Genomic DNA, 12,523 nt, shown 5'->3' on the forward strand with positions numbered 1-12,523 from the left:
AAAATTCAAAGTGTAGAATGTTAAAAAACTTCAACATAGTATGTTGAAAAAGTCCTAGTATAGTATGTCTCAAACATTGGTTAAAAAGTCATAATATAGTATGTCTCAAAAAGTGAATTTAAAAAAAAAAAGTCATGGTATATCATGAAAGGGCCAGCCTGGACAGGGATTCAAACGTAGACCAGAGTCTGCAGTGGCTACTTGCTGGTTGTATGTTGCCAGCAGTGTTAACCATTGAGCCAGTGTGCCACAAAAGAATTTAAGTTGAAAACAGTAATAGCATAATATGTTGAAAAAAGCTATTAAAAAGGCATAGTAGGGTATGTCGAAATAAGTCATAGCAATGGATGTCTCAAAAAGTGACAGAATATAGAATGTCGAAAAAAGTGATGAAGAAATCATAGTATAGTATGTAGAAGAAATCACAGTATAGTATGTAAAAAAAGTGTTTTAAAAAAAGTCGTAGTATAGTGTGTCAAGAAAGCCATTACAAAGTCATAGTGTAGAATGTCGAAAAAAAGTCATAGCATTGTATGACTCAAAAAGTGATTAAAAAAAAAAAGTCATAGTATATCAGACAGGGCCAGTCTGGACAGGGACGAACCTGGGCCAGAGTCTGCATTGACTACTTGCCATTGACATTACGTGCTTACATAATTGCAAAAGGGTTTTCCAATATTTTCTCAGTTAGTTTTTTTAAATGATATCAGACTAGTAAACAGAATGTGCCTTTGGAACATTGGATGAATGGTTGCTGATAATGGGCAATGTCGATATTGCATTAAATATCAGCCACCCCACTCATATTAGCCGGTATTCTGTCTATAATGGAAGGGTATGGAAATTTGTTAGTGACCACAAACTTTTGACCGGTTAGGGTTAGGGTTAATATAGTCATAGTATAGTATATATCAAAAAAGTCATAGTATAGTATCTCAAAAAAAGTGATAAAAAAGTCATAGTATAGCATGTCGAAAAAGGTCATAGTATGTAGAGTGTGTCGAAAAAAATTATACGGTCATAGTATTTTAAAACGTCATATAAAGGTCCAACCTATTGCACCTGGATCCACAGTTACAACTTGCTGGTTTCCTGTTGGCAGCAGTGTTAACCACTGAGCCAGTGTGCCACCAAAGAAAATGTTGAAAATAGCAATGGCATAGTATGTTGATAAAAGCTATTAAAAGTTACTGTATAAGATATCAAAAAAAGTGAGAAAAAGTGAGAAAAAAAGCTTAATATTTTAAAAACAATAAATGGTGGAGAAAAGTTGAATGCAAGCACAAATGTCCAGGCTTATCATTTTGATATTTTAATCTTATTGTACATTAACGTATGCAGAAGTAGTATGCAATCATCAATCGTATGGAAGAATCAGATAACAATGCTGTCAATGCTGCTGAATTAGCATTCACACAATTATGTTTAAAATGCAGGTCTTTTTTGTTGTATGTGTTGTAAGTACACAGTTAGACATTTAGTGAGGTCACATGTGACGAGAATAGCAACAAACTAAAATGCCAAGAGAAAAAAAACATTTGTCATGCTCACAAACTTCTTCAACTGAAAATCGAGATCAAATTAATTGCACTTACTTTATTATCGTGGGTCATGCCTTTTTCGTAGTGTGCTAGAGCATTCACATAGTCGCCACTACAAAGAAAGAAAAGAAAGATAAAATGTAGATACTGTTGATCAGGTCAACTAAATGGTGTGTGTTGGGGTGTGTGTGTGTATTTGTGTACTTACATAAACTCCAGATGTACAGCGTATTCTTTGGATATAAAGGGAATTTGGTCTTTTGCTAACCTCTTGGCTAACATAAGGGCACTGTCCCAATGCAACAGGTCCCTCCTCATCTAAAACACACACACACACACACACACACACACACACACACACACACACACACAAACACAGCTGGTGAATAAATGGCTCTAATTTTAAGCCTACATTAAATATCTTTAGCATTACATTCACAAGTTACACTTAACAACATCTAATACAGAAAGGTAATAAATTAGTAATTCATTTTGCTACTAGGTAATACAGTAAAAAAACAAGCAATCAGCCTTGGTCTCTGAAGTTGATTCCCCACCCCGCAACACACACACACAAAACATTGTTAGTTGCATGTATGTTTTTACCTCGAGGGCAGCGATTGGGCAGCCTGAGGACAGATACAGGTCCTGGGCCAGGTTGTAGTCACCTAGAAACATTGCCAAATGTCCTGCCCGCAAATTCATATCCTCTATGCCCTGGTCAGAGGGAGACAGAGAGAGAGAGAGAGAGGGGGCGAATAAGGGTATCAGAATTGTCAGACTGAAACAGTATCTGTCATCAAGACAGTGAGACGTATGAACCATGGTTTGTGTGTTAGTTGTACCTGGATGCCCTGCAGTGAAAGGACCATGCCCACATTGCCACTCATGCGGTAGACCTGGATTGCCAGCTCGACCTCCATGTGTACCAGACAGGCTCTGCCTACCTCTGCCCAGTCTGTGTTACTACCTGCAGATTTACACAGACCCCAGGCTTCATGGAACCTGGATAGCACGCACGCACGCACACACACACACACACACACACACACACACAAACACACACTTTGTATGAAGTTAAAGCCCACTCAGAGTGAAAATTTAAAGAACAGTCCTGTTTTACTACCTCTTGTTAAATATGTCTGGACGATTTTATTATTTGTTTAAATATGTATATTCATATACTGTCTGAATAGAAAAAACCCTCTGAACATACCAAACCTGGACTTTCTGTTGGTTCATTCAATAATTGCAACTGGTTAAATAAATGTTAGTTTAAAGAACTACTTTCATTCAGGAATATTTATCCTATTATCCCGAGCCATTAGATAATTTAAAACAAAACCACAAACAAACCAAAACGGGACCTGCAACACATAAATACTATGCAGTGTACAATACTCGGCTATCTAGTCAATGCTCACATATGCATCCTGAACAGCAGCATTTAAAAAAAACTAACCACAAATTTGATTGACGATAGGGTCTCACCACTAATTAAACGTCCAATTAAAAAATAAGATAAAAGATAACACCAATATATATCGTTGTCCATCAGAAGCAAACATCATCAGTATCTCCAACATGGCTGACCTCTTGAGCATCAACGCCTGGGAGAGCTGCGTGCCAAGCTCCGGCGGCGTATCCGTCGATGTGCTGGTTGAGTTTTTGAGGAAAGAGTGCGTGCTCAGAGCCACTTCACTGGTCTTGCCGCTCGCTGTCTGACATGTCAGCTCTCCATTGTACAAAAGCAAAGGCTTCTGGGAAAAGAGGAGTGCGGTGCTCCCCACCAACACCACCTGGGGGCCTGGGCAGACAGAGTTAGAAAGAAGAAAATAAAGTTTTAAAAAATTACTGTCCACATAATTATGGTAACAGGAATATTTTAAGGGTACGAGAACCCTGAATTATTGCATTATGTAATGTGAGATAACATTTTGTGTTGATAAAATATTAAAATGTATCCTGTTGCTTTCATTGCATGTCCTTCTGAATAGGATAATGAGAGGTGTGTGTGTGGTTGTGTGTGTGTGATGGTGTGGCATCACCCTACCATATATAGTGGTTTTGTGCAGGGCATAGGTATAGACCTTGTCATCATCATAAGCTACAAATACTCCTCTGTCAGCATGCCAGTTGTCCCACAGCACTCCTGTGATGGTCGGAGAGAAGTTGGGGAGCTCGTAGCAGGAATCTGTTGCCTGGGTTGGACACACACACACACACACACAGACACAGAGAGACACACACACACACACACACAATGCAATTATCCGGTTTTATCCTTGTAAAGCACCTTGTAATCACTGCTTTTCATATGTGCCATTTAAATAAATGTTATTATTCATCACTGTTATTTTATTACTTTATTGTTGTTATGTTAATGCTCGTCTCACCATGACAACTTACTGGTTTTATCAGTGTGTGTATGTATACTGTACTGTATGTTTAGCTGTGTGCATGCATAGATGTGTCAAGTAACCCCATGTACTGACATTTGCAGGGGAGAGCAGAAAGCCGCCGTTCTTGTCGTCAATGAAAACCAGCCGTGTACCGTTAAGGTCAGGGAACACTTTCCTTACACCAATAGAATGGTTGTAGCTGTTAACAGTCTCCCAGTCCTCCACTAAGACACACACCACATTACCTGACTGACAATCATATAGACAGAGAGATGGAAACATCCATTAGAAAAAGGGATAAATGAAGAGCAAGATAATTAACACAGGATTCAGGCTTCCATTCATTATTTGTGGTGCAGTTTCATTGTAAACTGACTTTAGGCGGCACATGCTTATATTCAGAAGTCTACAGAAAGGGCTTAAGGAAACATGCAACCTAAACTAAATAGTATCCACCTATTTTATCCTGCTAAAAAGATTTGAATGGCCTGACTGAGGTGAGGATGTGCTGAGCCTTACATCAGTGCCGTAGTATAGGAAGTCAGCAGTGAGTGCGTGGCAAAGGATCCGACCTTTTCTGTCATCGTCTGGAAACAACTTCATCTGCTTCTTCTCCTCTTGGTCTTTGCCTTCGATCTAAACATACACACAGACCTGTAGTATATATTCACGCTAAAAGTAAATGGTGAAGGCTGCTCAATAATATATATAATTGGTCAATAAAAAGAGAAACAAAGCACTGACTCACCATGTGCAGCTGTACTTTTCCCTCAAACAGCGCTGCTGCGTAATCTGAGTTAAGGCACATGCTGGCTATTGTCCCCAAATACTCAATGTCCTTCAGCTTATTAAAACCTAAGGGACAAACCAAACGTTTAGTGAAACTTATTCATCCACTCATACTTACTTACCAGACAACATAACACGCACACACACAAACACACACACACACACACACACAGACACACACTTACTTACCAGACAACATTACACGCACACATATACTTACTTACCAGACAACATAACATTTGCACACGCGCGCACGCACACACACACAAACAGAGACACACACACATTCTCACACACACACACACACACACACACACACACACCAGGTTCTCGGTCTACCAGGGCGTAAAACCAGGCTCTGTTATTCATTCCCACAGCCACATGGTATGGTCCCATCGCAATGAAAGTAGGCTCTACTTCCACTTCTATGGCCACAGGACGCTCCTGAAAAATACAGTGGATCAAAGACAGATTGAAGGTGGGTTGCCCCCAGCTGTAACACCGCTGACTCAGTCTTTTGTACTGTATCTCCCCATTAAATTTACTCTCATTTAAAAAAAAAAACCTTCCCCTATGATTCTCTATTCTAAGCTCACTTATTTATCATCCAAACACAATTGTAGATTGGTTTTGGGTCATCGGTCATTATAGCATGAATACCCTTTTTAGCTCCTAAAACTATCTATAAAATAGATTATGTTTTTTGTTCTGTCTGTCTGTCTTACAATTAGTTAAAAGCTAAGCCAGGGGTCAAGGAATAACTGACCTTAAATCCCCTGAACTCTTTGCATCTTTTTGCAAAACACTCAATTGCTTCATTAAATTTTCTCTAATCGAGACCCAAAATTTGAGCTTAACATATGTGGATCAAGACAGGTTATGCATTTGTCCTTTTATATTCTATACCACAGGATTTAGGTATTCTCCAAACTATGGCTGCCTTTAACTAAACAGCATTACTGTGTATCACTAAAGTAGAAAAAGTCTACAAATCTTCTAATGGTAAATACATTTTGGGAACTGTTCAGCCTTGGTGGAGGGATGCACTTTCTGAATTCTTACTTGTTGTGTTTCTGTATTCATTCAATCCCTCTTGGGTGAGGTTTGTAGTGTAATTATGTTTCTATTGTGTGTGTGCGTGTTTCTCCTCACCCCCTCCACCTGGTTGGACACAGTGACCTCCAGCAGGGAAGTAAGATAGGCCAGCCGGGTTCCAAAGCTGCCACCCAGGATGGGCAGCTTGGTTAGAAAGACATGGAGTGTTCCTTTCTGGGTGGAGACCGCTAACAGCTGGCCATCGTCTGTCCAGTTCAGCTGGTCCAGACCTGGAGGAGAGTGAGGGGACAGATGAAAAGGAAGTGAATCAAGATGGCCCTCCGACAGTATAGATGAAAAAGAGGACTGTCTCACCTTTAGTTTCATCATCCAGCCGAACTACATTGTTGATATCATTGAGCTCGGACAACTCATGGATCTTTATGCTGCAACAAGAAGCATGGGACTTTAGTTTTTTTACTTACCTAAACATAGACAGGATTGGCTATGTGGATTCTTTTGAAAGCCTGTGTTTACCTGTTGTCCCCACATGAGGCAGCCTTGTTTAATGCTGGCGAAATGGCCACACTGTTGAGACTATGGTTATGGTTGTGAGCCTGATAGAGCTCATGCCCAATCTCCCTGATGTGAGTGGAAATAACCACAAAGTATCCGTGGGAAAAGCCAATCAGTATATACCCGTCACCATACCTTGAAGAAACACACAGAGGAAGAGCGCTAACTTTAGCCCCAATATCACACTGCAATGATTAAGTAGTACTAGTGTTTCGTTAGTGTGTGATCATGTGCTATACCAGCGGTAGGACACAATGTTTCCGTAGTGGCGCTGGAAGGTCAGCTCTATTCGGTTGTCAGGGTCATTGATATTGAAGAGCATCAGTATCTTCTTGTCCACAGAGACACTCACCTGAAGGTTTAATATTTGCAGGAAGGTAAACACATGCCATGAAGTCAAGTTCAAACAATTATATAATTTATACAAACTTCAAGTTTGTCTAAAGGTTGTGCAGTTTAAACAGGTTTTCACAATGAAAGTACATGGCAATGCCACTGGTGACTATTTTGGCCAGGTATGACAGAAGTTATAGTGCGGTCCATTTACCTTGGAACTCGGAAGCTGTGGCTGGGAATGACGTCACACCAGAGTTAAATTTACAAGTCAGATTTTTATTGTTTTACTTTTGACGTGTATCTCTAGCCAGGTAAACCATTGCTAGCAATGCCAGTTTATAACAAGGCATTATGCTGTTTTTGTGGATACAAACAGCGAAACATGTCCACAGATAGAAAATGGACAGCGCTGTTTGTACGACTGATTAAGTAAAACACATATAAGACAGACGTGCTTATAACGATATGTCACTACAGCTTTTGCTACTGTTGATGCACGGAGCAGCCGTATTGGATTTTTAGCTCGGGGTACTCGATGATTATTGGAGTTCCAAGCTTGGAAATCAGAGGTCAGGGGGCGTTGTCAAACTTTGACCTTGAAAAATCCAACTTCCGAATACAAATGGAACGCACTATTGACTGGTGACACTTCAATTCAACACAATAAAATGTGAACAAGTTTAATTAAATGTGTAATGTAAAAATGATTGAAGAATGTGGATAAATTAAAGTTTGGGAAAAATTGCAGAAAAAACACAATCTTACAGTGCTCTCTACTTGACCAGACCTTTCATCCGTCTTCATCACTGAAAAGTGTATCTCAGCAGGCTCACCGCGAAGTGTTGTCTGGATAAAGAATAAAACCTTATACAGTACTTGATTATAGTACTTAAAGGACTCTTTTTTTCTCTTATTCAACTTTCTCGATTTAGTCATACTTTGCAGTTCTGTCATTTTTCAAAATTTGTCATCTTATATTTCTTTATCTCGTTCTATCTATCTAGTACTATTGTACTACCTGTCTGATGGTGTCTCCTTCATGATTGCTGACACTCAGAGTGTTGTCTTCACTTCCCAGAGCCAGGAGATTCTGAATACTCCAGCAACCACAAGTGATCTTCTTGGTGTGTTTACCTGGCGTGTGTGGTGGGAAAGGGAGAGACAATCAATCCAACAGAAGTGACTACTACAAAACCATAAATAAGTATCAGTGCAGTTGTGTTGTGAGTGCATTACCGAGTACGGGGATCTTGCGTGAGGTCTGTTGATTGTAAATCAACAGATTTCCTTTGACTGTACCAACTGCTAACAGTGGGCCCAACTTTGACCACAAGATAAAGGACATCTGATCTCTGTTGAAACAAATGACAGCATAAAAAAACCCAGAGTATTAGGAGAGACTACCTACAATGCTACTACTGTCATCCAAACTAAAGTACAGTTGCTCTGTTTGAGCAACACAGTTTGCGATTATGAATAAAACACTGGCATTGTATTTCCAGAGAATCAAGCCAATGCTAACTTCTCCTTCTTTGGAAACGCAATTGATGCTTGTCATACCTCATGCCGCTGTCTATCTGGGATGTTTTATTGACGCTGGCATCCCATAGGTAGATGGAGCTGGACTTTGCAGCTATCACTGCCAGAATGTCCCCATCTTTATCCCAGTCCATCCCCACACAGCGCCTAAAGGGGGTTGGAGTAAGAAGAGAAGTCGAAAGGAACTTAAAACACTTTTTATAAGCAAGAGATAATCACCTGGAGCTCTTCAATTAGACAAAACTGGAGCCATAAATGATTTTCACACACTTACCCCGGAAGGTTAAGTTCAGTCCACTTGTGCCCATGTCGATCAAATATTTTCACTGAGTTGTCCTGTCTGTACGATTAGAAATATGCATATTTTAGGTACTGTGCTGATGTAAATAAGAGACGTGTATAAGAGAAGTAGATTGTTACAAAAGTTCTCTTTGGTTTGTACTCACCCTGCAACAGCAATAAAATTACCAAGGGCTTTCTGCCACTTATACAGCAGGGTAGAACCCGCCCAGGCTTTGTCGGCGAGGATGAAAATGCTCTGTGGACAGATAAACAAGGTGATTTGTAAAAAGACATACACATACTGACTTCATATCAACTGAGATTAGAGTGTGGTCTAGACCTACTCTATCTGTAAAGTGTCCTAAGAGATCTTCTGTTATAATTTGATACAACAAATAAAATGTAATTGAATTTAAAATTAAAATAGCATTCATAGTGTTCAGCATATACTTTCAAAAGTTTTCAACACACTTTATTTCAGCATTTTTGAGAAACCAGAAGCAATATTATTTTAAATTTGCTGAAAGTATGTAAGTTGTAGGCGTAAGTGAAGACTTAAATTAAACTAACTAGAAATCCCATCATTCTTGATTTGATTTTATGCTTTTTCTATCTCTGTGTTTTTGCGGATTACTTCACTAATTACCCATCAAAGTAAATTTAGTAGTTATGAGCAGCGCTTCTCAGCAGGTAACGATGATGGACAACTGCTGTCACCTGCTGAGCAGTGACATCACTTGAGTGATCTTAGTTTGGGCTTGAAGACTGCACATTTTGAATGGAAAAGCTGCATTACAAACTGGTGGTGTAGATTTTGAAAGAGGTTTTAAGATAACCATGCAGGAAATATCTGATGAAAGATAGCATCAAATTGTGTTATAAGTTCAGGGTACAGCGTTTTTGGAGTTTGATCCATACTAGGGATTCAAAAATCAGAGTATCACAGCCTATCTAGTTCCGCAACATTATTAAGTTTAACATACAGTTTGTGTGGCAAAGCTTTTGTTTCCAAACTTTTTTCACTTTTTTGATGCCTATCAATAAGCCTCGGTTTTCAAAGATAAGTTTGGGCAGTTAATTACTGTCTAATAAAAATTTGTTTTGTTCAAAGCATAACCATAAAAATGTCAAACTAATTAACATTTCGTTGACAGTGATAGCAGTACCGCTTACAACACAAATGTTTTATCTGCAACCGAGTAAAAATGTATATAGATGTAATGAATGTAATACAGAGTGACAAACATATGATTCTTCACTTGGCCAAAACCCATGTCTTACTTGTAACTGTAGATCATTTGTTAAGTTAAAATTAGTTTAACTGATTTATATAAGCTTCTTAAAATGTTAAACGGACACATGTCAGACAGCTCCCACACATTCTCCTGTGTGTATGAATTATGGAGGCTAACATTACCACTTGGACACACTGTGTTCGTGATTATTCGGGTCATTACTAGCAAAAACAACATGCTATCCTGCTGTCTTAATAAAATGCATGGATAGCTTAACCTAACATTTAGGGAATGTTGCGTTCTATATCAAGTTAAAGTCCCACCTAAAAACCCACATCGTTAGCTGACTTTATTAAATAGCTGGTTTAGCTAACGTCAACGAGCTACCGTTACCCAACATAAAACGACGTTACATTAGCATGTAACGCTGGCTTGGTTAGCTAACGCTAGCTAGCTGGCTGAAAACAGTTCATGTTACAAAACCCAACACACAACTCCTAAAACCAAAAGTAATGCTGGTATTTACAAAAATCGCTGGTACTAACCTTCATCGTAATGACGTTTAATCATTTAAACTTTAAACCGATATTTCTGTTCAAAACACTCTTCTCGCACAACTGTTATGTGTATCCCACAATGCTTCACTCTGAAGCGTCCGCAGAAGCTGCGGCGATGTCATAGCAACCAGCAGCCAATGAGGTGCCTCCAAAGCAGAGAATTAAAATAATAAGATTGATGGAATAATGTAATATGTTTTAGAAACTGCCAACAACAACAACAAACACAACAAATAAAAAATATTTAAAAAAACTTAACTTAACTTTGTCCTTTCATTTGTTTACCACAGTTTAAGGAGACAAACTAGCTTCACACTTAACAGCTGAAACAATAAACTGATACTTTCACATAAATGCCTCAATAATTATAATCAAAAATACCATGATAATATTATTCTGGAAAGAGGCATTCTACATGATAAATGCTTTTACTTGATATTGGTTTATTTTAGTGTTAATACGTTTGTACATTTGTGTTTAATGCAAGAAGATCTGCGTACTTCTTCCACCATGGCTGACATGCATTGTGCATAGGGAATGAAAACATGACCTTACAACACCTGGCACCACAGCAGTTTCTGTGATTCTTATACTATGTGCTTCCATCCCAGATCCACTAGATGGCAACCTTGCACAATGTTAAGGAGTTCATCTTTCCTCTGTCCCCAGAGTTCTTAACATCTGCATGGGCCCATAGTCTTTACTGATTTCATGTAAGCAATCAACAATGCTCTTCGAAAGAGAAGAAACACCATCTTTAGCTTCTCCAACTCAATAGTGAGAAGGTTCAGTGTACTATCCTTCTATTTATCTGAAATCAATCTGAACTATTCCTTCTCTTGTGTTATTTTGTTATAAAAAAGGCAAAGGAAAACACTCTGGTGACACAGCACCTTCTGAACTCTCTCCCATGTAGTGATAGAAGGGTGACAGTTTACGTTTGCTGTACAAATGCAATGCCAGCTGTGTGACCCAAATATTCCTCACTGTTCTCCGGCATGCTGAAGCAGAAAGCACCCTGCTGACTCAGATCTCATTAAGATGCACTGAAAGGAGCAGCTGTATTTGATTTCCAAGCAAAACGGTAAAATTAGAGCAAACACATAAAAAAATAAAAACAAAGTGGACGACAGAATAATGTTGAGAAATGTTGAGAAATGTTTTTTTGCCAGGGAGACAATAAACATTAAGTGAGCAAAGAGACTCAATGCTTTTGCGATTTAAATTATTACTTTATATTAAAGTATTATATAATCCAGTAACAAAAGAAGAAATATAAACTATGCAATGTAATTTGTGTTGTAGTCCTGCAATGAATCATGAACACTGATTTACTGTGTGTAATCAAGTTCAATCTGTTGAGGTTAAACCTCACGTTTTTGCAGCTGCAGAGGGTTAGGGTTCCAACGGTGTTTTTTTGCAGTTAATTAAGCTGCTCCTTAAGAAGATTCCTATGATTCAGTTATCCTGCAGGAATTACACAGATATTGTGATGTTATTATAAAGTCCTATTGAAGCATTCACGTCTTGCAGGACTAGATTTACTAGATTATGGCAGTACTGCAGGACATAACTCTTCTTCTGCTATGGGCTGGTTGACTATTCCCATGTGTACTTTGGTGAACTTTGAGAAGTTCTGTACTGTACCTATATTTTTTTTCAATAATTATTGTTGTGTTAGTTAGAAAAAAAGTCAGGTATTTGTTCTAAGTAAAAATAATCATAGGACCAGAACACAGAGCAACACAATGGCGGACCATGGGTGGTGGGTGAGGTCTCGCTGGAGGTTTGGGTAGGTTAATGTGGGAGGGAGGAAGATTTGGATAGCCTAAGCCGCATACACATTATCTGTGGTAAAATTGTTCTGAGGACTTGCTTGTTGCTGCTAACAAGGATATGATCTGTAACTTTGCATGACAACCTTATATTTTGTTACGAACGCTGTTTAGAGATTGCTGGATTAATGGCCATTCATTTAAAAAAAAAGATTTCAACTTCCAAACTGAGACGGCACTGCACCTCTTCTCTTTTATAGCCTAATCGAATAACATATCATAGTCAATGGCAGAACGTGTCAGAATTCAACAATTCTTCTCTACCCTTCACAATAAATGCTCTACAACCCATGAACATTTCAGAATATTGGTGTAACCATGACAGAGAATTAGGTGGGGATCATAAACTGAAGCGAGACCATAAATTAATTATGAAACTGAACCTTAACCCTTACA

General features: G+C 38.7%; 1 protein-coding gene across 1 annotated transcript in view; it reads right to left on the reverse strand.

Annotated features, from left to right (window-relative positions):
• wdr19 (WD repeat domain 19) overlaps positions 1 to 10,416 on the reverse strand; it is an 18,828-nt gene extending 8,412 nt beyond the window's left edge. Inside the window, exons 1-21 of the mRNA XM_034858017.1 lie at positions 10,281 to 10,416; positions 8,665 to 8,756; positions 8,493 to 8,558; positions 8,240 to 8,365; positions 7,916 to 8,031; positions 7,698 to 7,813; positions 7,445 to 7,525; positions 6,583 to 6,695; positions 6,305 to 6,478; positions 6,143 to 6,213; positions 5,885 to 6,057; positions 5,056 to 5,176; positions 4,692 to 4,798; positions 4,463 to 4,579; positions 4,037 to 4,192; positions 3,595 to 3,742; positions 3,135 to 3,348; positions 2,387 to 2,546; positions 2,148 to 2,258; positions 1,750 to 1,859; positions 1,596 to 1,653 (exon numbers count right to left, since the gene is read on the reverse strand). Coding sequence (XP_034713908.1) covers positions 1,596 to 1,653; positions 1,750 to 1,859; positions 2,148 to 2,258; positions 2,387 to 2,546; positions 3,135 to 3,348; positions 3,595 to 3,742; positions 4,037 to 4,192; positions 4,463 to 4,579; positions 4,692 to 4,798; positions 5,056 to 5,176; positions 5,885 to 6,057; positions 6,143 to 6,213; positions 6,305 to 6,478; positions 6,583 to 6,695; positions 7,445 to 7,525; positions 7,698 to 7,813; positions 7,916 to 8,031; positions 8,240 to 8,365; positions 8,493 to 8,558; positions 8,665 to 8,756; positions 10,281 to 10,286 — 2,436 coding nt within the window. The 5' untranslated portion in view covers positions 10,287 to 10,416. The remainder of the gene's footprint in view (positions 1 to 1,595; positions 1,654 to 1,749; positions 1,860 to 2,147; positions 2,259 to 2,386; positions 2,547 to 3,134; positions 3,349 to 3,594; positions 3,743 to 4,036; positions 4,193 to 4,462; positions 4,580 to 4,691; positions 4,799 to 5,055; positions 5,177 to 5,884; positions 6,058 to 6,142; positions 6,214 to 6,304; positions 6,479 to 6,582; positions 6,696 to 7,444; positions 7,526 to 7,697; positions 7,814 to 7,915; positions 8,032 to 8,239; positions 8,366 to 8,492; positions 8,559 to 8,664; positions 8,757 to 10,280) is intronic.
• Positions 10,417 to 12,523: the final 2,107 nt, after the last annotated feature.

This window comes from Etheostoma cragini, chromosome 2 (genome assembly GCF_013103735.1).
Source record: "Etheostoma cragini isolate CJK2018 chromosome 2, CSU_Ecrag_1.0, whole genome shotgun sequence".
Taxonomy (NCBI): Eukaryota; Metazoa; Chordata; class Actinopteri; order Perciformes; family Percidae; genus Etheostoma; species Etheostoma cragini.